The 26,410-nt window shown below is 49.0% G+C and overlaps 1 protein-coding gene across 3 annotated transcripts in view; it reads right to left on the reverse strand.

The window, feature by feature from the left end:
• ST8SIA5 (ST8 alpha-N-acetyl-neuraminide alpha-2,8-sialyltransferase 5) overlaps nucleotides 1-26,410 on the reverse strand; it is a 76,032-nt gene that overhangs the window by 42,612 nt on the left and 7,010 nt on the right. For 2 of the 3 annotated variants that reach the window (XR_008684702.2, XM_055417297.2), the window contains exon 2: nucleotides 8,370-8,477. The exons of the other annotated variant lie outside the window; for it this stretch is intronic. Coding sequence is in view for 1 of the 2 variants with exons in the window: in XM_055417297.2 (XP_055273272.1) it covers nucleotides 8,370-8,477 (108 nt within the window). In the remaining variant the exon portion in view is untranslated. The remainder of the gene's footprint in view (nucleotides 1-8,369; nucleotides 8,478-26,410) is intronic. 3 annotated transcript variants of the gene reach the window in all.

Here is a 26,410-nt window from a genome sequence, read left to right on the forward strand (position 1 = left end):
AGCCCTTGCTTCTTTCTCCAGCCTATCCGGGCTTTGCTTTTAGAAGGCTGTGCTTTTCCAGCTCAGTCTCTAAAGACAAACTACTTGAGGAAATAAGACTGTAAGAAGCACTGCCACACTGGGTCATTCCTCAATTCTGCTTCTGAGAGGAGGTCCAAGGACAAGCCATAGAAATCCCTGTTTGGTCTGGATACTGATCATCATGCAGACATAAAAATGATGCTGAACTGTTTGTGTATAGTGACATGAGAAAATGATTACACGATAATATTGAGTGAAAAAAGCAAGCTACAAAAATATGATCTCCAAAAAAAAATTATATATACATATGTGAGCCCATGGGAACGGACAATAACAAGATATTAATAGTAGGTTGCTCTAAGTACAGAAATATGATTAAAAAATAATACTATTCTACGTTTTTATATACTTTCTGTAATGGGGTTATGACTCTTATTATTGGAAATCACTAACAAATGCCCTTTTAAGCCACGGCTCTTTCTCTAAATATCTCAAGCATTCCCTTGAGCTACTGGAAGACTGAGAGCAGCAGTTTCTCTAACCTCCCCAACTCCATGAGCCTCTCAAGGTGCTGTCTCTTCTTTCCGTTCTGGAAAGATGATCTCTACCCAGTTCAAAGGGGAGGAGATGCTGGCAGGACACCTCACAGGTATAAATAGTCACCGCCGGTCACATCGGGAGCCCAGCTCAGCTCAGATGCCACTTGGCTTCCGGCAGCCAAGTCCGATGCTGGCGCCAGGCTGCATCCATCCTGCCCCGTCTCTGTGCCCTCGGGGAGGTGGGGGGCAGGGCTGGGCAGCTCTGGCTGCCTGATCAGCAGGTGACGGCCTCTGTTAAGTGAGAAGACAAATGCAAACAGGACTGCAACTGTTGAATGCTGGGTGCCCTCCTCCCACATAGGCCTGGGCTCCAGCTTTGCAGGCTGAGGGGGCCTCGTTTCAGCATGCCCTGGGTCTAGGGTGCAGAGTCTGGCTCTGTCATTCCTCCTAGCCCATCCCCATGAGCCTGCCCCAGATAGGGTTCCCCTGTCTGGCTTGAAACCCCCTCCAGACCACCATCTGGACTATGGAATTCACTGGGGGCTACAATACTTTGAGCCCCAGCAGTCACTGGCTGGGAGAAGATGAAGCCCATCCAGCAGTGTATGTCTCTTGCACACACCACTTCGTCCCCAGATACTGATGGTGTTCAAGACAACAGGAGCCCAGGGAGGTCCCTGTGTCATTCAAGAGCAGCCAGCAGCAGGGGAGGCAAGAGCCCAATTGGTGTGGGTCGAGACAAGACAGGAAGTAGGAGGTGCTGGAGGCGGAGACAGTGGAGGCTCAAAGTGAAGGAGCGGGTGCATTTACTGAGCTGAATGCGCATCCCCCCAAAATTCATATGCTGGAACCCTAACCCCCAAGGTGATGATATCAGGAGATGGGGCCTTCGGGGGTAATGAGGTCACAAGGGTGGTGCCCCCTGAATGGGATTTGTGCCTTTATGAAAGAGGCCCCAGAGAGTTCTTTAGCTCCTTCCACCATGTGAGGACACAGTCTGCCACCCAGAACAGGGTCCTCAACTGACCGTGCTGACGACCACGCAGGCTCAGACTCCCAGCCTCCAGAACTGCGGAAAGCAAATCCCTGTTGTTGATGAGCCTCCTGGCGTGTGGTATTTCACCAGAGCAGCCCACACAGACTAAGACAGTGGGCATATGAAGAGTGGGTCTCAGGTGACATAGAGAATGGGATTCCCTGACGTGTGAAGGAACTGCTGGACGAAGAACAGACGGAAGTGTTCTAGGAGGTTCCAGAAGGTAAATCAAGGAGCCCCAGCTGAGCGTGAGGGAGGGAAGGTTTGCAGGCCCAGAGGGGAGGCCTGCAGTGAAGGACCAGCCTCTCTTCGAGGCTTCAGGAGCCCCACTGCCCATGGTCCCAGCACAGCCTCCACAGGCATCGAAGAAGGGGTTGCGGGCTATGCATGGCTACATGGAGTGGGCACCTGGAGAGCCTTGCTGTCTTCCCTTCTAAGCATCCCCTAAACTGATTCCCAGATGGATGCTGGTCCTCTTAACTAGACCCCAGAGCCCCTGTCCTTTCCATTCTCCATTTCCTTCCATTCTCACTCCTTTCTGTGGCCTCCTGTCTTTGCTAAGGGACTAGAATAAAATTCCTGATGACGGTCCAGGAGGCAGGAAGCATGGGAGCCGTGAGGGAGAGGCAGAAGAGTGGACCACTGGAGGGAGGAACAGAGGGTCTGGGGAACTGACTGGGGGGTGAGAAAGGGGTAGGGCCAGGGTCATCTGATGTGAAAAGCCGGCCCCAAGGGGAACACCTCCTGCCTAGCTGTGAGCCCACCCAGGGGACCCCACTGGTGACTGAGCAAAGTGGGAGTTTCACAGAGGAGGAGGCAACTGAGGCACAGAATGGCTCGTGTCAGTGGTTATTTGACCAGGAGACTCAAATCAGACACAGCCACGGGCCACAAAGCTTGGAACAACACCATCCAACAACTCGGGGCCTCAGCAGCCCCGCCTTCACAGTCTGCCCTCTCCGTCTGCCACCAGAAGCCCACACTGGGTGTGTGGGAGGAAAGGGAGAAGCAGTGCCATCAAGAGTTCTGGTTATTTATTTTTCACCCATTATTTAAAATAAATTAATAGAATGAGGAATCTTAAAAAAAGTAGTTTCATTCCAAATAATCTGCTAAACTTAAGGGATATTCACAGAAAAGTCTGGCAGTCAAAAAGCAAAGAACATCCAGAAAGCATATCAGAGCCACAGGCGGAACTTTTCCATTTTAAACTCAACCAAATAAGGAGGCAACTCCAACCAAAGACTGCTGATCACTCTGCATCCTCTCTCTCGATAATCTAATTCTCTCACAATACTCGTGTCGATGCAGGTGACCCCCAAATTCAGACCCCTTCCTAATCTCTTTATTTATGTATGTCCTTTTCCCCAGAAGCAAAAATTGACCCAAAAGGCTTATGCTAAGCCAGCCTGCACTCAAATGCAGACGTGCAGACCCCACCCCTCAAAGCTGTCACCACACCTCCTCCGTAAGGCCTCCGTGGAAAAGTCTTTCCCTTGGGCTAACCTTGCCACACAGGGCTCCTCTTTGAAATCCAGGACCCCCAGGAAGAGACGGAAGGAACACAGAGCACAGAAGCTGAAGGTGAAGGAGAGCGCAGAAGGTCGAAAGTGGGAAAGAGATAGGAGAGGAGGGGATGAGAGACCCTAAGATAGTCTTTTCTTGCCTGTAGTGTTCATGAGAGCACTGGGAGAAAATGTGCATGTCAATTACCTCCTTAGATCAATGCGGTCCTTTTAGTCCAGTCTAACAGCCAGGAGCTGAGACGACTTGGCAAGGACAGCCAAAGAGACCCAACCTAACCCACCCTTGGATGTCTATCCACAGCCTGGAAAGTAGAATCCCTCTGCAGGGCCCACGAGTGCTGGGACTCAGAGTCACAGAGCAAAGGTGTGTTCCAGCTCCACCACCCACAGCCACCTGGGAGTGGGGACTCAGTTCCTCATCTGTAAAATGGGGGCAATGACAGCACCCCCCCCCCCACAAAGGTCTGAGGGTAACACATCAGGCACCTAGCACCGTGCCTGGCACACAGCCAGCCCTAGTAGCGCTCAGCCATGGCATCATCCCCTGTCCATGTCCAATCAAAGTCCCTCCCCTCCACCGAAGCACCTCCAGCTTGTACCCTAGGCTCCTGGAGCCCTCGCCAGCTGCATCACACAATTTATTCCCTAATTATACACTGTCACAAAACAATTAGGGAACAATTCAAGACAGCATAATAAAATGCTAAATTCAATTCAGGCAAGCTCCTTCCAGCTCTGAAATATGATGATTCCACACCCCAGGCATACACGTTCGCCCAGAACGCAGACCTTGACCCAGAAACAAAGGCTCTTTCTTTCAGAAAGAAACACACATTCACTCTGCCTGCCGTTCTGCGGAGCAAAGAGGTGACTGTGTCGCCAGTTTGGGGCCTGCCCGCTACTCCTGTGCTGGTGCTTCCCTTCCCTCAGGAAGTCCCCAGCACCCCAAGTGGAAGCCTGACAATGCAGGAAAAATCTGTCCTCAGCTCTGCTCTAGAAGTGGTCCTTCCTTGTCTTTGCAAACCATCTCCTGCCATGCGGTCCCGGACCAGGGGGCCAAGGTTGTATGCACCCTGGGAGGAGGGCCTGCCTGTGGGCTGGGTCTGAAGTAAGAAGGTTCGGAGGGTCCTGACACTGCACGCACAGGTGGTCCAGCCCCATTCTCTGGCGCAGGAGCGTCCTCAGGATTTGGGGAAGGCCTGAGCAAGCATAGAGGGGTTCGTGTGCACTTGCTGGGGAGTTCTCTGTGTGTGACGATAGAAATTGCTTCCTTCCCTGATACTCAGTTGGTAAATAATCTACCTGCAATGCAGGAGATCCTGGTTTGATTCCTGGGTTGGGAAGATCCCCTGGGAAAGGGAAAGGATAGACCCACTCCAGTATTCAAGCCTACAGAATTCCATGGACTATTGGGATCACAAAGTCAGACACAACTGAGCGACTTTCACTTCACTCACCCCCTCACCCCCAGCCCCGATGCAGACACAACTTACAGAACATGGAGTGAAAGTGGCTATCAGGGAGAGCTTCCAGGAGGCGGTGGAGTGGGAGGTGGATCCTGTAGTAGGACAGGGACTTGGACATGGATCACGAACCGTCTGACGGAAGCTGAGTGAAGCCTTTTGAGAGGTGACTACAGACCAGGCTGAGAGTTAGCACCTGGGGGACTTCTGCCTCAGCTGCCCTCAGCCCCTAAGGTTGGGTGATCTTTCCCTGTGGTGTCCCGAGGCACTGGGCGCTGCCTGCCCACTTTGGCAGGTGGGCGCTCTGCCTCCCCTGCCCCCCAGATGGTCACTGGGTTTGCAAGAAGCCAGGCTGGAGAGGTCAAAGCAATGAGCTGTCAGCTCCCCTGTCAGGACAAGAGCCCTTCCCTCCCCCCTCCCCCACCTTCCCCTTCTCAGCACTGCCACACTCCGCAGGGGCGTGGTGGTACGGGGTGGGAGGCGGGGGTGGGGGCAGCTCTCAGTCAGTTGTTGCAAAAGTGTATCATCTGCCTCCATTGCCTTCTGTATTTATCCACACACACACCCCCACCTTCAGTCTCCTTTTCCCCACCCTGCCACCCAGATTCTCAGGCTACCTTACTACCTGCTCCTCTCAAGAGAAAAAATTCTCTGGTCATTCTAAACTGTGAATGAGTTCATGATTCCAAAACGTTTCCCCTCCCCGGGGATTAATTTTCAAGGATACTGCCAGGAGAAGATGAGGTTGAATCCAAAGGAATTAATCTCTAAGGGAGAATTCAGGGACACTAACGTTGAAGTCCGCATTCTTACCAACAGTCTTTACTTTGTCCTTGCTTAATTCATCCTTTATTAACACTTATTAAGCTGGTGCCATACTGGGTGCTGAAAATCCAAACAGGGGAGACAGAAGCATAAACACCTCATCTGAAGATGATGAGAACTCTCTTCAAAGACCTTCCTGCTCGTTCAAGCAGCCACTTAAATAGAAGCACGTGCTGATTACCAGTGATTCCTGTCTGCTCTCTGCAGCAGCTCTCCTTAGCTGCCTATTGGACACTTTTAGATCTAGACCTGAAATTAACAAAGCTATATGTCAATGTGTATTTTGTAACTCGCACACTTGCCAGCTGGACGTCCCCCAGCTCGAGTCCAAAGTGAAGACCTGGCCACAGCCTTTATGAGCACCATCTGGCCTGGATTTTCTTTGTGGTCCTGTTTGGAGTGTTCCAGACCGATCGTTTGGACCTGCTCCTTCTCCTTGTGGCTCCTGGTTGAGTGCACAACTTATGAGTCATTGCTTTTTTTTGCCCCTCTTTATCCTCTGTTATAAATGGTACCTCCCGACCTCCCTTCCAACGGGGTTAATAATAAATGACTTCCGGTGTACCACACTTCAACCCTCCACACAGCTATAGATAGCAAAATATGGCATGCGCTGAATTATTCAGTAGGCAAATAATACCACGAAGCTCATCCCGTATTTCAGGCACGGACAGTTGTCTGCTGGGATGATGCACTTTCACTCGGCAGAGTCCTTTCCCAGTGTCATCAGGTCCGCCCCAAGTCCTGCACGGCTGCTGCGAGGAGCTGTCCCATCCATTTTAAAGAAGGCAGAAGCTGCTCCCACACCAAAGAAAAGAATCTCCAACACATGGGTCGGTTCTAATTACATGAACTATTATTTTCTGCACGTGGGAAAGACATACTGTGTTTTCTCACCTATGTGGGGAGTTTAGGGGTCAATCAGAAATTGGGATCTGAGTTGGCAGTGCCCAAGAAGAACTTGGAATGTGTGGTCATCACATTTATTCAGGGGCTCAGGGGGCTCTTGGTCAAACGGCGGGTCTCCGGAAGGAAACCAGCTCAGCTGGTGATGATGTTGAATAAAGGGCACCAGATGGAGGCGGCAGTGTGTCTGAACCCAAGGGACATGGGGAGACAGGAGGGGGAGGCTGACCTGTGTTCCTGGGAGAGGCAGAGAAGATCAAGGGCAAGGGAGATGAGAGGGAGGAGGAGAGAGGCGGGACACAGGGACTGAGAAGGAAAAGTGGACCCAGGGAGGGTGGCGGGAGGAAAGGAAGAGGAGAGACCAGGCGGGGTGAGAAAGGCAGAGAAATTAGAGACAAAATCGCAGGGAAGGACAAAGAGACAAAAGCTGCTGGCAGCAAGAAAAGTCAGAAACAGAATCTGTGCAGTGGTCTCAGCCCCAGCCCAGGACATCTGCCCAGAACAGCCTCCCAAGGGCTTGTCCCATCTTACTCAGCTGATTAGGATTTTCTAGCCAAACCCTCTCTGTGAACCCTTCAGGGAGTCCTTCCCAGGGAGACAGACACCTGCAGACTTACTTAGACACCCTGGGGCATCTGGGTGGGCAGGTCACATAGCAGAAGGGCGAATGTTGGAAGCTCAACGTATGGAACAGACAAGGCTGGACTTGTCACTCTCACTGGGTGACAATCCCAGGCGCCCAGTGGCAGGCCAGGGCTCCCACCACAGATATATGAAAAGAACTAGGCTCCTAAAGAGTCAGAATAAGACCCCGATCCTAGGCCATGGCCCGTGGCTGCCCCACACCCCAAGGCCTGTCTGTTCACCTCCCCCATTGGCGTCTGACATTGGAGCCACATCTTCTCTTTTTCAAAGCATTGGATAAAATCACGCATATTGAAGCCCCTGAAAAACATACTACTTCTCTTCTGCAGGGACAATTTGATGTTTTAGTGTCAAAATTGACAGCAACAAAAACCCAGGCCTCTTTCCCAGGGAAATTAATCTAATAGCCTGCACTTGGAAATGCAAAAATTAAGAAACCAAATAACTTAGCCTGGAAAAAACCTTAGTGGGCAGGTTGCAGCCACACCCTCCTTCAAGCAGAGAGAACATACCACCTTGTCTGAAAAAATTCCCCAAAATGACCACCCCCGCCGCATCCTACCCCCACCCTACCCACAATGAGTGTGCTCCACCTGAGAATACCCCATTTTCATTTCTACAAATAGTTCCTTCTCCTGGATATACAGAATGCCCCTCATTACTGATTTTAGCTCCAAACACTACAGCAGATCAAGAAGAAATAACCATGTGATGGTATAAATGTCAGTTCTCAGTATCATATCTTGATGAAAATGGTTCTTCCCCAACCAAGGTCAAGGGCTTCCCAGGTGGCATTAGTGGTAAAGAGACCGTCTGCCAACGCAGGAGACAAGAGATGTGGGTTCGACCCCTGGTTTGAGAAGATCCTCTGGAGGAGGAAAAGGCAACCCACTCCAGTATTCTTGCCTGGAGAATCCCATGGACAGAGGAGCCTGGTGGGCTACAGTCCATAGGGTCAGACATGACTGAGCAACTTAGTACAGCGAAGGTCACCCCAGCAAAGGCTGTGCAGAGTAGGGACAGCCTGATCAGTGGATTTCAGAGGAGCAGGAAACCAATGGTCTTTACCCACCCTGATGTCACCCTGACACATACCTACACGCCGCAAAATCCTTCCAGGAGAGGTGAAATGTTGCCCCCACCTCAAATGGAGGCTGGAGACCCAGACCCCCACTCCATCGCCCCCTACCCTCACTCCAAAAGAGGGGGCAGCGAGTCCCTGCTTTGCTCTGGCTGGGTCCTGGCCCTCACCCTCCTATCTAAGCAGCCCAGGCCAGATGCCAGGGTGAGTTCTGGGCCATTGCACTGAGACTGCTTCTTCCCTGAGGGCAGCCTGGAGGGGCAGAGGCTGCAGGGTCACCCTGAAAATAGCTTCCCCCCTCCCTGGTTGTTCATTGGGGGTCTGTACCTGGAACTGGAGTCACTGCCGCTCTGCACTGCCGGGTCGTCCGTGACATTAAAGAGCCCCGTCCAATTGGCCAGCTGGTCGCCACTCTGCCAACCAAACTGGAGGCCTCTGGCAAGAAAACGAGGCAGTCGGTACTCATGCTCACGTGCTGGGTAAGCCCGTCACCAGGGAGCCGTGGTCCAGTGTGTGCCACATGACACATCGCCTTGACCACGCCTAATGGAGACGAGAGTGCTGTCCATCCAGAAGGATGACCATAATAAACCAGAGTCCTTTACAGGGTTCTCTGCTGGTCCACATCCGTGCCCTCAGTTCACCTGGACGGGCAGGCCAGGGTTACGCGTCATCATACATGCAGAGACACTGAGGCTTAGTGAGATCAAGGTCCCCGAGCTCCTCTACCCCGTCTGGTGCATCCTTCAATTCTGCCTCTAGCAACTCGCTCCAGCTCATCAGCTCTTAACCTTCCTCAGAGGCCAGACACACAGCAAAGCTTTTAATGAAATCTAGTTTTCCAACACATAAGGACAGGCCTCCTGTTTAAGAGATGAACTCAACACACCTGGTTCTCTTCGCTCCCTCCCCCAGCCTGACTGAAATGCAGCAAAGGCATAATAAGGGCCTGAGTAAGGATGGAGAAGAGGCATAGAAGGGGGCCAGCGACAACATTCTGGAAGAGCAAAAGCAGATGGGTCACTTGCCTTAGGCCAGAGAGAAAACCCCTGACTGCTTGTAAGAAGCAAATCTATTCTCTGGACACAGATCTAGAAAGCTTTGTAAGGTGCGGTGCTAGGGCCGCTGAAGGTAAGGGTGCAAAACGGAGTGGCGGGCAGGAAAATCGCTTCAGGTTCATAAGGAACATTAGCTACTACCCACTTCCATGCCCCCAGGGCCCCTGCCTTAAGCCCAAGCAGGCTGGGCCCTCTACCTGGCCCCAAGACAGACAGATGGCAGAAGGCTTGACCAGGGGAGCTCTGCGCTGCTGGCCTCACGCACGGAGATACTAGGCTGAAAACAGCTGGGCAGACCTGAACAGAGGCTAACTGTGCACGCCTGGTCCCAGCCACGCTGCCCCAAAGCTTTGGCCATGGTTGGGTTTCTTGGAGGGAACCTGCCCAGGTCCAGAGAAGGCTACAGACCAAAGGGGTACTGCCATGCTGTCACCAGGGCATCTCGGTCTGGCGCTGCAGCCATTTGGGGCTGCACACTGCTTGTTGGGGGCTGCCCTGTGCACCCATGGTGAGCGGCACCTCTGGTTTCTACCCTCTGAGGCCAGCAGCACCTCCTCCCCGACCCTCCTCCACTGGTGACCAAAACCGTCTCCAGACATTGCCAAACGTCCCCTTTAGGGAAGCCCTGCCCACCACACCGAGCTCCAGGGCACCTCCTGGAGGCTGGCTTTGCCCTCAGATGCAAATATTCAAGTCCCATCGAAGACTCTGGCACGTGGGATAAACTTCACCGTGAAAGTGGAGAATAAAACAAACAAACAAAAATAAAACTCTTAACCCCCTAAAAATAAAGCCCTTTAATAAACAGCCTCCATGCTAAGGGGAACGAGGCAGGGACGGTGGTCGGAGCTGGGCTCTGGTCCACCCGGACCAGCCGCTAATGAGCTGAGTGACCCCAGTGAAGTCTCCACATCTCTCCTGGCCTCTGTTGCTATCTTTCGAGTCAGGAGAGCGGTCTCGATGTCTCCAAAGTGCCTGACCGGAAGTATTACCAGGCTGAGCTGTGTCCTTGATGGCAAGACAGGTCACCTCCTACCTGTGAGTCAGCCTGGTTTCCAGCCAGACGCTGGGCAGAAGAGGCCCTCGGGGCCCTGTGAGCAGAAGGCCGCACACTTGAGATGCTCAGTGGATGCTTTGCCGAGTGACTCAGATTCTCTGTCCACACTCTCCGCCTCCACAGCAGAGCGGAGCTGGGGGCAGAACAGGCACGGCTCACAGGACAGAGCCTGAACCCGCAGCAAAGTGCCCTTCAGTTCCTGTGTGTTCAGGGAACAGCAGCAGCATTGCGCTTGTGCTGGCCCGAGATCTTTATATTCTTGAACCAGTGAAGTTGCTCAGTCATGTCTGACTCTTTGCGACCCCATGGACTGTAGCCTACCAGGCTCCTCCATCCATGGAATTTTCCAAGCAAGAGTACTAGAGTAGGTTGCCATTTCCTTCTCCAGGGGATCTTCCTGACCCAGGGATCGAACCCACGTCTTGCACATTGCAGGCAGACACTTTACCGTCTGAGCCACCAGGGAAGCCCAAATATTTATTTATTTATTTGGCTACATCAGGTCTTAGATGCAACATGTGGGATCTAGTTCCCTGACCAGGGATCAAACCCAGGCCCCCTGCATTGGGAGCTCAGAGTCTTTGCCACTGGGCCATCGGAGAAGTCCCTTCATATACTTACCTATCCACAATACAAATATTGCATACTTCTATAAATTCATCACATATTCGGGCTTTCCTGGTGGCTCAGTGGTAAAGAATCCGCCTGCCAAGCAGGAGACTCAGGTTCGATCCCTGGATCAGGAAAATCCTCTGGAGAGGGAAGTGGCAACTCACTCCAGTATTCTTGCCTAGGAAATCCCATGGACAGAGGAGCCTGGCGGGCTACGGTCCATGGGGTTGCAAAGAGTTGGACACAACTGATGGACTAAACAGCATCACATATATGTTTATAAATACATTGTGAGCATCTATAAAATAATCTACTCATTTATCTGTTTATTGACTTGAAGGGGTTACATTTCCTTTCAAAGAGATATTTTGAGGAAATATTACTAGGTATTTCTTAGAAAGAATTTGGATTTGGTTTATTAGGAGGGGAAACATTTTGTGAGCCCTTCACATACATGCTCTCAACAGCTTCATGTGGCAGGTCCCATTCTCTGCCCTTATAGTTGATGAAATATGCAGCTCAGAGAGGTTTGGTAACTTGCCCAAGGTCACAAGGCTATCAAGTGGCCAACCTAAGATTTAAATACAGCACCTTCTGACTCTAAAAACCAACCTAAAAGTCTGTACCAGAATACCTATTGGCCAAGAAAACAGTAGTATTTCCACCTGAAATTTTGCAAATTAGCCGATTTACAAGCACATTCAAGCAATTCCCAGCCCAGAAGCCAGCTAGAAGACTCACGGGCTCCTTAGAAAGAGCCCAGCCCGCAAGACCCATGTCCTGCACCAAGTGGGGCAGCCAGCGACACCGCCACTCTCTTGCCCAGACTGGCTGCTGAGACGGGGTGTCCCTTCTCAAGACAGTCCGTCCCCGGGCTGTAGAAGTGACAAACTACTAAGAAAACATCAATTACTATATTTTAGCAGGAACTATGACATGGAAGGGCCATTTGCTGATAGCTCGGTTGGTACAGAATCTGCCTGCAATGCAGGTAGACCCCAGTTGATTCCTGGGTCAGGAAGATTTCTATCGTTCGCTTTGATCTGCACAGTCAAAAGCTTTAGTGTAATCAATGAAGCAGAAGTGAATGTTTTTCTGGAATTCCCTTGCTTTTCCTATGATTCAGCAGATGTTGCCAATTTGATCCCTGGTTCCTCTGCCTTTTCTAAATGCAGTTTGAACATCTGGAAGTTCTCAATTCACGCACTGCTGAAGCCTCGCTTGAAGTATTCTGAGCATTAATAATATCCCCCCCAAATTATGAAGGGTTATTAAAATATATGGACTGGATTAAAAATATATATGCTTCCAGCTGTGGCCTCCTCGGGCTCTGCAGGTGGAAGCTGGAGCCGCCGTCTTTTCCACATTCCTCAGGTTCAGTAGAGCGCGGGAAGCTGGCTGCCTCCAAGTTCATCTCCAGTCTCTGTGAGCCCCACACTGTCTCAGAGCTCCTTCCTAACGACCATACCAGCAGCCCCTCCTCTGTTCCAGAACCTTCCAAGAATCCCCATTGCCAAAGGACAAGTTCCAAACCCTCAACTCAGGGGCCCTTCCAGCAGCTGCTCTGTAGCTTGATCTGTAGCCCAGGGAAACCTCAGCCTCATGACCCACCAGGGCATTTCGACTCTCAAGCCTTCACCCTGGGCATTCCCACTCAACCTCATCCCATCCCCTACTTACCTGACTCTCACCCAAAGTTCAACGTCCAGCTGAAGAGCCTTCTTCTTGCGCCCCCAGCTCTGTCAGCTTAACTCTAACTCTCTCTCTCAACCCCTTCGGCACCACACATTCTGCCCTGAGTCACTGGTCCTCTGTGCCTGCTCTTCGCGTGTCATCCCTACAGGTGGACAGTCCTTTATAGAGCTGAGTGTTCATTGGAAGGACTGATGCTGAAGCTGAAACTCCAATACTTTGGCCACCTGATGCGAAGAGCTGACTCATTTGAAAAGACCCTGATGCTGGGAATGATTGAAGGCAGGAGAAGAAGGGGACCACAGACGATGAGATGGTTGGATGGCATCTCAACTCAATGGGCATGAATTTGGGTAAACTCCGGGAGTTGGTGATGGACAGGGAGGCCTGGCGTGCTGCGGTCCATGGGGTCTCAAAGAGTCGGACATGACTGAGCAACTGGATTGAACTGAACTGAACTGAACAGCCCTTTATAGACTTGCATGTAAACCATGTGTAAAGTAGTCTTCCCCAAGAGCCCTAAAGGAAGTGGAGTGGGGAAAGGGGGGCTGACTCAGGCAGCTTTAGGTTCTAAAACTCCAGGATCCTTGACGAAAATTAGAGCAGGAGGTTTTCACGTCCCAGGAAAAAGGAAGAAGCAAGGTGTTTGGGGACCGGCGGCATAGGGCACACTCCACATGGCTCACTGGATCCAACCTTCTTGGGGCAGTAGCAGGGCTGTGCACACAGAGGTGTTTCTAAACTCTCATACCAAGAGATGGGTTGGAGGATATATAATTCGAGGACCGTTAGTGGTGGGCACTAGGCATGGAGAGTCTGGATTTGAAGGGCCACAGGCCAGGGCGTGGGGACTGGAAAAGCAGAACAGAGGATGCAGGGTCAGGGCTTGGCCTGTGTCCTGTGCAGTGCTTGCCACAGGAACCACCCTTTCCCAGGTGTCAGAAACCGCAGTGGGCAGGCTGTGGGCCTGCCTTTGGTGGGATTTCAGACAGCAGCAAAAGTTTGATGAGGGAAACATTGCTGGATAAGAAGGCACTCCCAGAGCCTCTCCGTCACATGTGCCTGCAGCCTCCCCGTTCCTGCCTCCAAAGATTCCTGGGTAGAAACGCCCCCAGAGCCCACTTCCTTTTGCAATCATGTGACTCCTGGCATTTTTACCTCCTGAAGCCTTAGTTTCCTCACCTGTCAAAAGAAGAAATAATCCTCAACCTAAGGATATAAACAGCCCGCAAAAGCAGATATGTAAATGTGAACACACATATAAGAGCTTAAATCTAATAACATAAACTTTAATAACCTACAGCTTAAATCTAATACCATACAATTCAAACACACGTCACTCTGTGTTCTCTGCCAGAGAAGACAAGAAAGCTGTTGGAGAACCAGCTGATAATTCTTACTTTCCACATCCATAGCCTTTTTTGCTTTTTGAATCTTATACGTGCAAAATCCAGGTAAACTGTGGTGTGGGTTTAACCTCACTAGTAATCAAGTGTGAAAGTGTAAGTCACTCAGTTGTGTCCAACTCTGTGTGACCCTATAGACTGTAGCCCACCAGGCTCCCCTGTCCATGAGGTTTCCCAGGCGAGGATACTGGAGTGGGTTGCCATTCCATTCCTCAGGGGATTTTCCTGACCCAGGGATCAAACCCAAGTCTCCCGGATTGCAGGCAGATTCTTTACCATCTCAGCCACCAGGGAAGCCCCTAATAACCAAGGTACATGCAAATTAAATTAAAGCAATCCTTTTTTATTAACCTATCAAGTTGACAAGATACATGTAATGTTAATACTTAGGGCTGGCCATTGGTGTCACTCACGTTTCTGGAAAAGAACTTGGGGAGACACATCAAAAGGTTCAAGACTGCTTAAACATTCAGTCCCCATGATATCCCTTTAAGAAACTGATCCTTAGGAAATGATCCAACTTTGATCTGATGAAATAAAATTTATATTTTAAGGCAGGATAAGAAAAGTTAAATATAAAATTATCTCTCTGTGGTTTGGGCCTTCTCCCTCCCTGATGAGCAGGGTTCGTCTGCATTAATGTGCAGACAGAGCTCCTGTAAGATGGGAGTGCCTCCTCAACTGGAGAGACTGTTGTCGTCTTTTTCTTTATTCTGATGCTAGCAATGGAACTTCTCAAAACAAGAGTGCTCGTTTCCAGCTCTGTAGCGGGTCATGCTGACTTGCTGTTTCCTCGGTTTGTGTTCACCTGGACTATGCATGCTTGGTGAACTTTATGGAAAATATCAGTATGTCATTCTGATGTAAAATCCTTTATCTCAAAAATGTATATGCCTTATGTGAAATAGATGACCAGTCCAAGTTTGATGCATGAAAACAGAGCACTCAAAGCCGGTACACTGGGACAACCCAGAGGGATGGGATGGGGAGGGAAGTGGGAAGGGGGTTCGGGACGGGAGGACACATGTACACCCATGGCTGAATCACGTCAATGTACGGCAAAAACCACCACAACATTGTAAAGTAATTAACGTCCAATTAAAATAAATAAATTTTTTTTAAAAAAATGCATATGTCTGTGACTTCGACTCCTAAAAGGTGGAGCAGTTCTCAGAGCTTTCTGAGATTCTGCTTCCCAGGTTATAATCCTCAGTTTGGCTGGAACAAAATTCCCTTTTTTCCTTCTTAACTTGATGGTTAATTGAATTCTCGTTGACAGATCAAAGGGCTTTGAACCAGACAGACAGTTGTCAGGGGTCTTTTATTAATCAGGAAACATCCTAAATGCCCAGCATTAGGGAAAGGCTAAGGAACTACAGTGCTAAATGACACGTGGCCATGTGGCCCCCAAATATTGTATCTATGACGTCATTTTAATGGTGCAGGGAAATCATTAACTTAAGCAAAAAATTAATAAATAGAATACACGTTCGCTATGATCTCATTTCTTTTACAAAAACAGTGCTTAGAGCAAAGGCGAGGAGAAAACATTCCCTAAAACTAATAAGTCAGTGAGTGTGGTATGATGAGGGAATTTTTCCCCTGCTTATTTATACTTTGCTGTCCTTTCCATAAGCTCTAAGAAAAGCATGTATTATTTTAATAATCACAGAAACAGTGTAGACTCCGAGCAACACAGCGGTCACAGATGACTTTGTAGACCTTTGGAGGCACCCAGTAGGCCCTCAGTAAATAACACTTGGACTTTCTCAAGTGAGAAGAAGCAGGTGGAAAGCATTCTGGTAACTTTTTTCATGCTGCACAAACAGGAGGAATTGAGGAGAGCTGGCACGAACACAAAAAGGAAAAACTGGGAAAACCAAGCAGGGGAGGTTTTCTCAAGCTGAGATTTGAGAGAAGGAGCCGCTCCAGAGTTTCATGCCTTTCTCCTAAGTAACTGCTGCCCCCCCAAGCCCCTCAGCTCCTGGGGACCCGCTATGGGGGTCACCAGCCTATGGCCCTTTGTCCTCCCCCAACCCCATCCAGAGAGCTCAGGGTCCAGTGAGGATCGGTACCTAGGGATCAGCAGCCAGAAGCGGCTGCAGCAATTGAGTTTTAGCTCCGCTTTTAAGCCTTTCTTAACTGCAATCTTGACCAAGAACAGAACCAAATCCACCTCTTTTTCTTGAGTCAACTTGATCTGAAGCTAGTGGGTCCACCAAGAACATGATGCGTTTACCCCCGAGAGACCCTGTGCTGGCCAGAAGGGCCACTCTCATTCCCTGACGTTGACCTCCAAAGTGACGGACGGTCCCATAACACCCTTCCTCTCCCTTAACCAATCATTGTCTTCACTCTCCTTGGGCCATTTCACCTGGAACACACCCTGGACAGAACATCCGATACTGTACGTTCCCACAAAGTGCTTCACTTCCACCACGGAGCAGAGTCCACCAAGGAAGCAGAGGGTGAATGAAGTGAGTAAGCAAGGTCAGCAGGGACCAGGGGCTATCCCACGTCACACCTCAGGCAGGTGTCCTGAGCCCCAGCCCACCGCTGCCGTGTGGGAAGATGAGCCTTATGCTGCCATCTTGTTCATCCTTCCGAGAGATGCTGGATAGCCAGAACTTTATTTTTAATTTGCCAATTTTTAAATGCTGTGTCGACCAAATACTGCCTGCTGTGAGCTACCCACAGCCTGGGGAATCCCCATTGGTAGCCCTGACTTATATCCTCTTGTTTGAAGCTGACCCTAGTCCAAAGAGGGAGACAGAGTGTGCACCACCCATCTCAGCTGGGGAAACTGAGGCAGAGCATGGGAAGTTACCTCTCAGCTAGCTGTAGGCAAAGCCAGGCCTGGGAGCCAGAGCCTTGACTCCCAGTTCAACCACCAAAATGCTGGATCCTGTGCCAGGACTCATCACGCCTTGGGGGTCTTCCATCTCGGGGGGCTGGGTCAGCAACCACCCTCAGCCTCGGCCTCCTGTGCAGCAGACACACTGACCATCACAAAAGGCAACCACGGGGAAAGGCAGGGCGTGCAGCTCCTGAGCCTGGCCTGCAACTGCCCTTTCCCTCCCGCCGGACAAAAGCGTACATTAGGAATGCAAATGACTGAGCTGCTGTTATGACAAGATAACCTTGAGTCAGCTCTATTTGGGAAAAAAAAGAAGAAGAAAATCGTTCACAGAACGTCAGTTCTTAACTTTCGTGGGAGGCTAACCTATTGAATTATTCATGTGCGTTCTCGCTCCTCCATTCCAAAAAGGTAACCTGGCTATTTCAACCTCTTACTTCAGGGCCATGTGGGTGGTGGGGACTGAGAGCTGCACAGTTCACCGAGGAAACTGTGTGAGGCCCACCCGGAGGACGGCGGCAGGGCCTTCGGGTCTGGGGACGGGTGGGTGAGACCATGGCTAAGCTAGATTCCTCAAGTGCCGCAAGCCCACGACGTCCCCAGTGCGGGTTCCCCACACCCCCCTCTACACGGACAGAGGGCCTCAGAAAGACTGCTTCTTGGAGCACCTCGGGGCGGTGGGTCCAGACTTCCAGAAGCTTCCTGGGAGCAGTGACTGGACTGCCTGAAGCGGGGGGGTGGCCTGGGGAGCCCCGCAACTGTGTCACTCCACACAAACCTCCAGGATCCCCACACGACCCTTCGAGGACAGAGGAAAGGCACCTCAGTAGACTAAACAGACTAAATCTTCCACCAGCCGACAGACACGGGTTAGTCTATTTTTTTTAATTAAAGGAAAAGTGAGGAAATGAGCCATTTCTTTGACACCAAGCTTGTCAAATAAAATGTATAACCACTCTTCTGTTATGAATCAGCAAAGTGCTTACGTTGTACCTCAGAGCTGACAGGATATCTTTCCTTTATCTATTCATGCTATTTTTATATCATTATAAATGTATATAGATCAAATATTTATTTTATTGTTCTATATTTGTTGAACAGTCATGCCTGGCTGGGGTTCAACAGTGAAGAAAGTAGCAAGGTCTTGCCCCAGCAACACTTCATGTCGACTAGAGTGAGACAGATAATCTAACAGGCAACACAACACGTAATGTGTCCGATGGTGAAAAGTGCTATGGAGAAAACAAACAGTAGCAAGAGGGAAAAGGAGTTGGGAGTGAGGGGCTGTTCCATGGAGGGTGGTCTCCTCCCGGAGAAGGTGACATCTCAGCAGGGTAGGAAGTAATGATGGAACAGGTGGATCCCGGAGAAGAATGGTCCAGAAAAGGCCTGGCACCTGCAGTGGCCTGAGGCATGAGTCCCATGGCTTGTTCTGGGGCTGGCAAGGAGTCCAGGGCAGGCAGCAGGTGATGCAGTCCACCCTTCTGTGGCCCCTCAAAGTCATCTACAAGGGACGTGACCAGTGATCTCTTCTGAGCAAACACCTTGGGTGGGCCCCCAGGATTCTGGGGGTGTGGCCCTCCTGGGGCACACAGGTTGCCCTCCTCCAACTCTCACAGTCCTCCGCCATCCCCAGGTCTACAGGAAGAGCTGGGGTGGGTAGCCAGGAAGACCCCTTCAGAGGAGGTGTGGAAGTGCCTGCCAGCTGGGAAGCCTCTGCAGGAGGATTAATGGGCATAATTACCAGGTTCCACGTACTTCCTTGCCCGTCTCCATCCTGACTCACTAGTGACTCACATTATTTCCTGATGGTAACATTCACCCCGAATGAGAAGAACCTCAGGGGAAAAGAGAAGTGGCTTCATCCCCCAGTTCCCTGTGGGGGCCTTTCATTTGGGGCAACAGAAAAGATGGTGCAGGTGGTAGCCTGCTGGGGACAAGAACAGGGGTTGCTCCCTTGGCTAACCTCCCCACATTCTCCACCTCTAGGTGGGAAAAGAGAAAGCTAGTAGAGCAAGTCGTGGACACTGGAGTGATTGGGGGTCTGCAGACAGATGGCAGAGGGCTGGCCTCCTTGAAAGGACCCTGATGCCCACGAGCCTCCCAGATGCCAGGAACGTTCATGGTTCTGCGGAGGCCTCTGGCTAAGGAATGGCCCAGCAGAGTCCAGGTTCTGCCAGTGCTCAGGCTGGGACAGGAGAGGGTGTGCATGGAGGCACTAGCCAGGGGAGGGGTCCAGAGAGAGGAACCAGAGGAGCTTCAGGTACAACTCGGGGACAACCTCACACCCCCATCAAGCCTTGCACCACAGAGAAGCTGGACTCCCCCAGTCAACCTCCAAACAGTCTGCTCCCTGGCCTGGCCTTCCAGACCTCCACTCGCAGCCCCAGACCCACAAGAGTGGCACCCAAGGCCATCCAAAAATCTCACACCTCTTCCAACTACTCTTTGCTAAATATTTGCTCAACGTTTATTCCACGGTGGGGGCCACCTTTAGAAGGAGCGTGGGGCCCACATGGGGTACACACACCAGCCTTCCAACTTCCTCCAGCGCTCAGGCCGCAGACAGAGCACCACAGCTAGCAGAGTGGCGACCCCTTCCCTCCTCGGACAGCAGGGGAGTGATGTGGACATGGGGGAAGGTCCCTTCAAACACTCATCCTAGCGTTCATTCCAACCACTCTCTGTCAAGAGCTCCCACTAGTTCTACTTTCTCCATCCTAGGACAGGCCCAGAGTCTATGTGAGCAGGTGCCTCCTAGGTTAGCGGCCCTCCACACTGTTCCCCAAACCTTTGGAACCCAGTCCAGCTAAACACCGATCAAGTCATGCCTTCCCCAGCCTTGGCTCCTGTTAGGTCCTTTGACTGTTATGGGTTGAATTGTGTCCCCTCCCCCCATACCAAAAAATCAGCTACTGAAGTCCAATCCCAGGGTGACCTTATTGGAAACAGGGTCATTGCAGATCTAATTAGTTAAATTATGATGAGGTCATGTGGGGACTTCCCTGATGGTCCTGTGGGTAAGAACTGGGGACTTCCCTCGGGGTCCAGTGGGTAAGACTCCACACTCCCAATGCAGGGGCCCGGGTTCTACTCCTGGTCAGGCTGCTAGATCCCGTATGTCATAACTAAGAGTTCACATGTCACCACTAAAGATCCTGCCGCAAGGAAGACTGAGGATCCTGTGTGCCACAGCTAAGCCCTGGTGCAGCCAAATAAATAAATAATTTAAAAAAAGTATGATGGACCCCTAATCCAATATGACTGGTGTTTTTATAAAGAAAAGGACACAGACATGTACGCAGGGAGAAAACCCTGTCAAGATGAAGGCAGAGGTCTACAAGCCAAAGAATATCGAAAACTACCCCCAAACCACCAGAAGCTGGGGGCGGTGGAGAGCAGATTCTCCTTCACGGCCCTCAGACCCTACCGACGCCTTGATCTCAGACTTCAGCCACCATAACCGTGTGACAATAACGTTCTGTTGTGTTAGCCCCCAGACTGCGATACAGTTCACATTGGCGGGTTCCACATCCATGGCTGGTTGAAGCCGTGAATTGGAAACCCCAGGGTACAGAGGGCTGACTCTAAGGAACCTAAGCATCTGTGGATTTTGTTCTTCTTTTCCCCTCCCAATAACCCCAGCCCCCTCTATGCACAGCACCCCACACACGCCTCCTGGCTTATCTGCCTCACGTCCATCCCCCTACAGTCCAGAGCCTTGGCAGGACTTGAGGGCCCCTCCCAGAGGGACTGGCAAAGCCTGGCCAGTGACCAGTGTCATCAGGGTGGGAAGAGAGAAGAGTACCTTGGCCACCCACTCATACTGTATAAGACTAAACTGAGACTAGAGAGGATACTGATCTCACAGCACCAGAAAACAAAGAGAAATGTAGAAGCCTTCAGTGACTTCCATCACCGTCTCCTCCAGACTCAACAACACAGCATGTCCCCCAGAGTCACCCTAAACCCAGTTTCTGAAACCCACAAGTTCTCCAAGCCCACCTCAGGTCCCACCTGGCCACTCACCACCCCGACTGTTGTCTCCTCCGAAATCTACAAGATTTATAGTCTATGCAACACAACGACTAATTTCTTTATACACAGTCTTACCTATTTTTCATGCCTGTCTCTTTCAGTGTTCCGTAAGTACCTTAAGGACATGTAACACAGTTGATGATTCTTTAGTAACCTAACCTTTCCACCAGCATAAAGCTGAATGTTTAGTGGACGTTCATTGATTATTGGGGGAAAAGTTGGGGATTCCCTTTGTATGCATCATTCATTCAGCAATTAATGTCAGGCTCTATGCCAGGTCCTGTGAATTCAGAAATGAATGAAATATCTCTTTCAAGGGTCTTACAAACTGTGCGAACCTACACAAGTTACTCATCCTGTGTATTAAATGAGGATGACTGTTTCTGTTTAACAGGACTAATGTGAGGACTGAACGAGATAATCCTTCTTTAGGATTATCTGCTTAGGTTAGAGCCTGGCTCATGAGCCCTTAATGAATGCTAATAATTCATATCATTGCCTGATGAATCCATCAGCTGTAGTGTACGTGCGTGGAGGGGGTTCCCACACATTGAGTGAAAAGCTAAATGACAGATTTGCTGGATGAGAGGTTATTAGATGAGAAGTGAACGAGCCTGAATAAGTCAAAGAGGAGAAACCGCTAAGAGGTGAAATTTGCCTGGAAAGCACAAATATCAAAAGGAAAAAAAAGTAGAGAGAGATGATCAGAGCGAGCTGTGAGAGGGCAGCACTGCATCCCTGAGGGACACCGGGCAAAGGACAGGAAGCTCCCTAACACCCAGCAGGCGGTGCAGGCTGGGCACAGAGAGCCCAGGGCAGGGCACAAGATCCAGGAGGCCCCACCCTCTAGCTGGTGCAAGTGCAGAGTCGACACCGGAGAGGGAGTTCCATCAGCTTTGTCCCCTGGGCGCCTTGCTTGCCTCCCCCTAGTCCCAGCCTTACAGCAGGAGCCCCATCAAAACTTGCTCTGATCAGCAAGATTGCAGCTGTTCTGCCAGCAAAGCACAGACCCAGGGTGGTGGTCAGCTCAGCCCCTTCCCATCCCGAGGGTACCCTCCAGCTCCACTCCGTCCCCACGAGGCACTCTCCCCCTCCAGAAGCACCCCAGGTAGACCCTCCAGTTCTGTCATCCCCACCTCTTGGGGGTCGTGCCTGCTTCTCCAGTGAACAAGGCTTTGTCCCTGGGTAGGGGGAGTGTTGGATCAGCGGTGAGAGCCTTCAAATGCACACCTGAGATACAGCATGAAGTCAGGCTGTACTTTTCCTTGACCCAGTTCAGTTCAGTTCAGTTCAGTCGCTCAGTCGTGTCCGACTCTTTGCGACCCCATGAATCACAGCACGCCAGGCCTCCCTGTCCATCATCAACTCCCGGAGTTCACTCAAACTCATGTCCATCGAGTTGGTGATGCCATCCAGCCATCTCATTCTCTGTCATCCCCGTCTCCTCCCACCCCCACTCCCTCTCAGCATCAGTGAGTCAACTCGTTGCATGAGGTGGCCAAAGTATTGGAGTTTCAGCTTTAGCATCAGTCCTTCCAATGAACACCCAGCATTGATCTCCTCTAGAATGGACTGGTTCAATGTCCTTGCAGTCCAAGGGACTCTCAAGAGTCTTCTCCAGCACCACAGTTCAAAAGCATCAATTCTTCGGCGATCAGCCTTCTTCACAGTCCAACTCTCACATCCATACATGACCACGGGAAAAACCATAGCCTTGACTAGACGGACCTTGGTTGGCAAAGTAATGTCTCTGATTTTTAATATACTATCTAGGTTGATCATAACTTTCCTTCCAAGGAGTAAGCGTCTTTTAATTTCATGGCTGCAATCACCATCTGCAGTGATTTTGGAGCCCAAAAAAATAAAGTCTGACACTGCTTCCACTGTTTCCCCATCTATTTCCCATGAAGTGATGGGACCAGATGCCATGATCTTTGTCTTCTGAATGTTGAGCTTGAAGCCAACCTTTTCACTCTCCTCTTTCACTTTCATCAAGAGGCTTTTGAGTTCCTCTTCGCTTTCTGCCATAAGGGTGGTGTCATCTGCATATCTGAGGCTATTGATATTTCTCCCAGCAATCTTGATTCCAGCTTGTGCTTCTTCCAGCCCAGCGTTCCTCATGATGTACTCTGCATGTAAGTTAAATAAGCAGTTACATATCCTCAAATCTCAGGCCTGCTCAAGCCATATGCAGGCAGCCCAGACCTGCACCCTCGAGGTGCAGGAAAGGGGAAGGCTGGAGGAAAGACGGAGTACGGAAGAGTCCTGTCTCCACCAGGCAGGGTAAGGCAGGCCCAGTCTAGGGTCCTGCCTGCTGTGCTACCACATAGAAGACAAGAGGACAGCTCTGGGCAGACTGTGCTGAGTATAGCTAGCACAGGTGCTGCGAACTCAGAGCAGGGATGCACACTGTGGGCTGAGAACAGAAGCAGAAGCAGGATTGGGACTGGCAGAGGGATAACTGGGAGGGCACATCAGATAGGGAAAAGCTGGTATAAAGTTGCAGAGTCAGGACAGATGTGATGTGTGAAAGACCCTTGGCTGGCAGGAGCAATGGTCTCCTTTAAGAGTTGGGTGGTCCCCTACTCTCTTTTAGCTGATCCTTTTGGGGCCTGCAGGGCAGATCGTTCTGTCTATGCTATACTGGGCAACTCTGTTCTTTAAAAAAAAAAGAGCGGGGCTTCAGGCACAGGTTGATCATGGGGGTGAGACTTTTGTTTGGAGAGGACATGGGGGATGGAGATATTCAAGGGTTTCTATTTTTGGCAAAATGGCAGGTTGAAAAACCCTCTGTGGCAGGTGCCCCTTCAGGAATGAAGGACTTCCTCCTGACCTGCTGGGATACTGAGAGCTGACAGCCCCCACTCTCAGTTTCCTCTGGGAATCACCCCGTATAAGGAGAGCCAGCTTGGCCAAGACCACACTCTCTTCCAGAAGCATCTGCATCCAGTGACTAAAAATTCAACCTAGAGGTACAAAGGCCCAGCATCCTCACCCTGAGGAAGCCTCAACTTTTTTTAAAAGAGTAAAGGAGAAAAAGTCCAATAGATGTAGAAAAAGCAACTGATTAAAATTAATATTCATACATGTTTCAATGTCATTCCCTCAAATCATCCCACCCTCACCCTCTCCCACAAAGTCCCAAAGACTGTTCGATACAACTGTGTATGTTGTCATATGTGAAACGAATCAGCAGTTCAGGGTCAATGCATGTTACAGGATACTCGGGGCTGGTGTGCAGGGATGACCAAGAGGGAGGATAAAGGGAGGAGGGAGGTGAGAGAGGGGTTCAGGAGGGGGAATTCATGTACACCTGGGGCGAATTCATGTCAATGTATGGCAAAACCAACCAATATAATATTGTAAAATAAAAAAATAAATAAATAAAGATCTAAAAAAATAAGAAAGTGAAAAAAAATAAATTATAAGTCTTCAATTTAAAAAAAAATTAAAATTAATATTCAAACACAAGAAAACTTTTTAGCATATTCCATAAGGGCACCTTCTTTTCCTAACTAGAGGATACAAAACAAACAAAAAACTACAAAAACAAACGAAACAAAACTAAGCAGATAGACTCAATGGTGACACTTTACTATTATTCCTCTTAAAAGCAGGATTAATGACACCACATACAAATATTAATTCAAAATGGATCTAAGACCTCAAAGTAAGAGAAAAAAAACTATAAAAAAAGAACCTCTTAGAAGAAACCATAGGGGTAAATCTTTGTGACATCGGATATTGGAAATAGGCAATGGTTTCTTAGATATGACACCTAAAACACAAGCAACCAATGAAAAAGTAGATGAATTGGAGTTCATCAGAATTAAAACATTCATGCTATAAAGGACATTATCAAGAACGTAAAAGAGAACCCATAAAAGGAGTGAAATGGTTTTCAAATCGTATATCTGACAAGGGATTTATATTTGGAATCTACAAAGAATACTTACAAACCAATAATGAAAAGACAAACCATCCCATTTAAAAATGGGCAAAGAATCTGAATAGACATTTCTCCAAAGAATACATGCAGCTAATAATAAGCACAGGAAAGAATGCTACACATCCCCAGCCATCATGAAAACACAAAATCAAACCCATAATGAAATACCACTTCAAAACCACTAAGATGACTATGAACAAAAAGATAATAACAAGTGTTTCCAAGAATGTGGTGAAACTGGACTCCTCACACCCTGCTAGAAGGAGTGTAAAATGGTGTCACTATTTCAGAAAACAGTTTGACAGTTCTTCAAATGATAAAAGACAGAGTTACCATGTGACTTAACAATTCCAGTTGTTACCACATTGTGTGTTGGGTGTGTGTACTCAGTCTTGTCCGACACCTTGTGACCTTCTGGACTGTAGCCACCAGGCTCCTCTGTCCGTGGAATTTTCTAAGCAAAAATATGGAGTGGGTTGCCATATGACTCAACAATTCCACTTGTATACCCAAGAGAAATGAAAACACACAACCACAGGAAAACATGTACAGCCATGGTACAATGCGCATGGCAGCCTTATTCATAATAGCAAAAATGTGAAAAGAACCTAATTCCATCTTAATGGATAAACAAAATATGGTATATCCATCAGTTCAGTTCAGTCGCTCAGTCATGTCCGACTCTTTGCGACCCCATGAATCACAGCACGCCAGGTCTCCCTGTCCATCACCAACTCCCAGAGTTGAATATTATTCATCAATAAACAAATGAAGTACTGATTTGGGATTACCATATACACACTGTTTTATATTTAAAATAGATAACTAATAAGTACCTATTGTATAGCATAGGGAACTCTGCTCAATATTTTGTAATAACCTTAATGGGAAAAGAACTTGAATAAAGGATAAATACATGTATATGTATAATTGAATACTTTGCTAAACACCTGAAACTAACACAACATTGCTAATCAACTCTACTCCAATATAAAGTAAAAATTAAAAAAAGAAATGAAGTATTGATATATGCTACAACACAGATGAACGTTGAAAATATGCTTAGTGAAAGATGTCAGTTACACAAGACCACACATTGTATGTTTCCATTTACATGAAATGTCCAGGATAGACAAATCTAAAGAGACTGATTCGTGTATTTATTCATTCCTAGGGCTGGGAGGTATAGGAGTACTATGGGGTGATGGCTAAGAGGTACAGTGTTTCTTTGGGGATTTAAGGAAAATGTTCTAAAATTGATTGGCATGAGGGATGCATAACTGTTCGAACATACTAATTGTATACTTCAAATGGATAAATTTTATGAATTCATAGATGGGTGCATTTTACGACCATATTTCAATAATGCTGCTCTTTAAAAATAAATTTTAAGAAAAAAAAATCAGGATTAAAGCCAGGATATTCACTATGACATATTTATTGAACATGCTATCAAAGGTTCCAGCCAGCACAGTAAGATAAGTGAATTAAGGTATAAGGGTTGCAATGAAGAAGAAAACGTCTACATAGAAATCCCAGAAGACTCTACAGATAAATTACTATCATTATGTATGGATTACTATTACTATCCTCAAGCTTGCTGTTTTATAAAAACAATATACGTTGAAATCAAATTTATTTCTTTACGCTAGCTACAATTGGACAGAAAATACAATTTTTTAAAGATTTTTCTACAGTA

The sequence above is a fragment of the Moschus berezovskii genome, chromosome 28 (assembly GCF_049115385.1).
Source record: "Moschus berezovskii isolate FMDL1 chromosome 28, NW_MosBer_1.0, whole genome shotgun sequence".
Classification (NCBI taxonomy): domain Eukaryota; kingdom Metazoa; phylum Chordata; class Mammalia; order Artiodactyla; family Moschidae; genus Moschus; species Moschus berezovskii.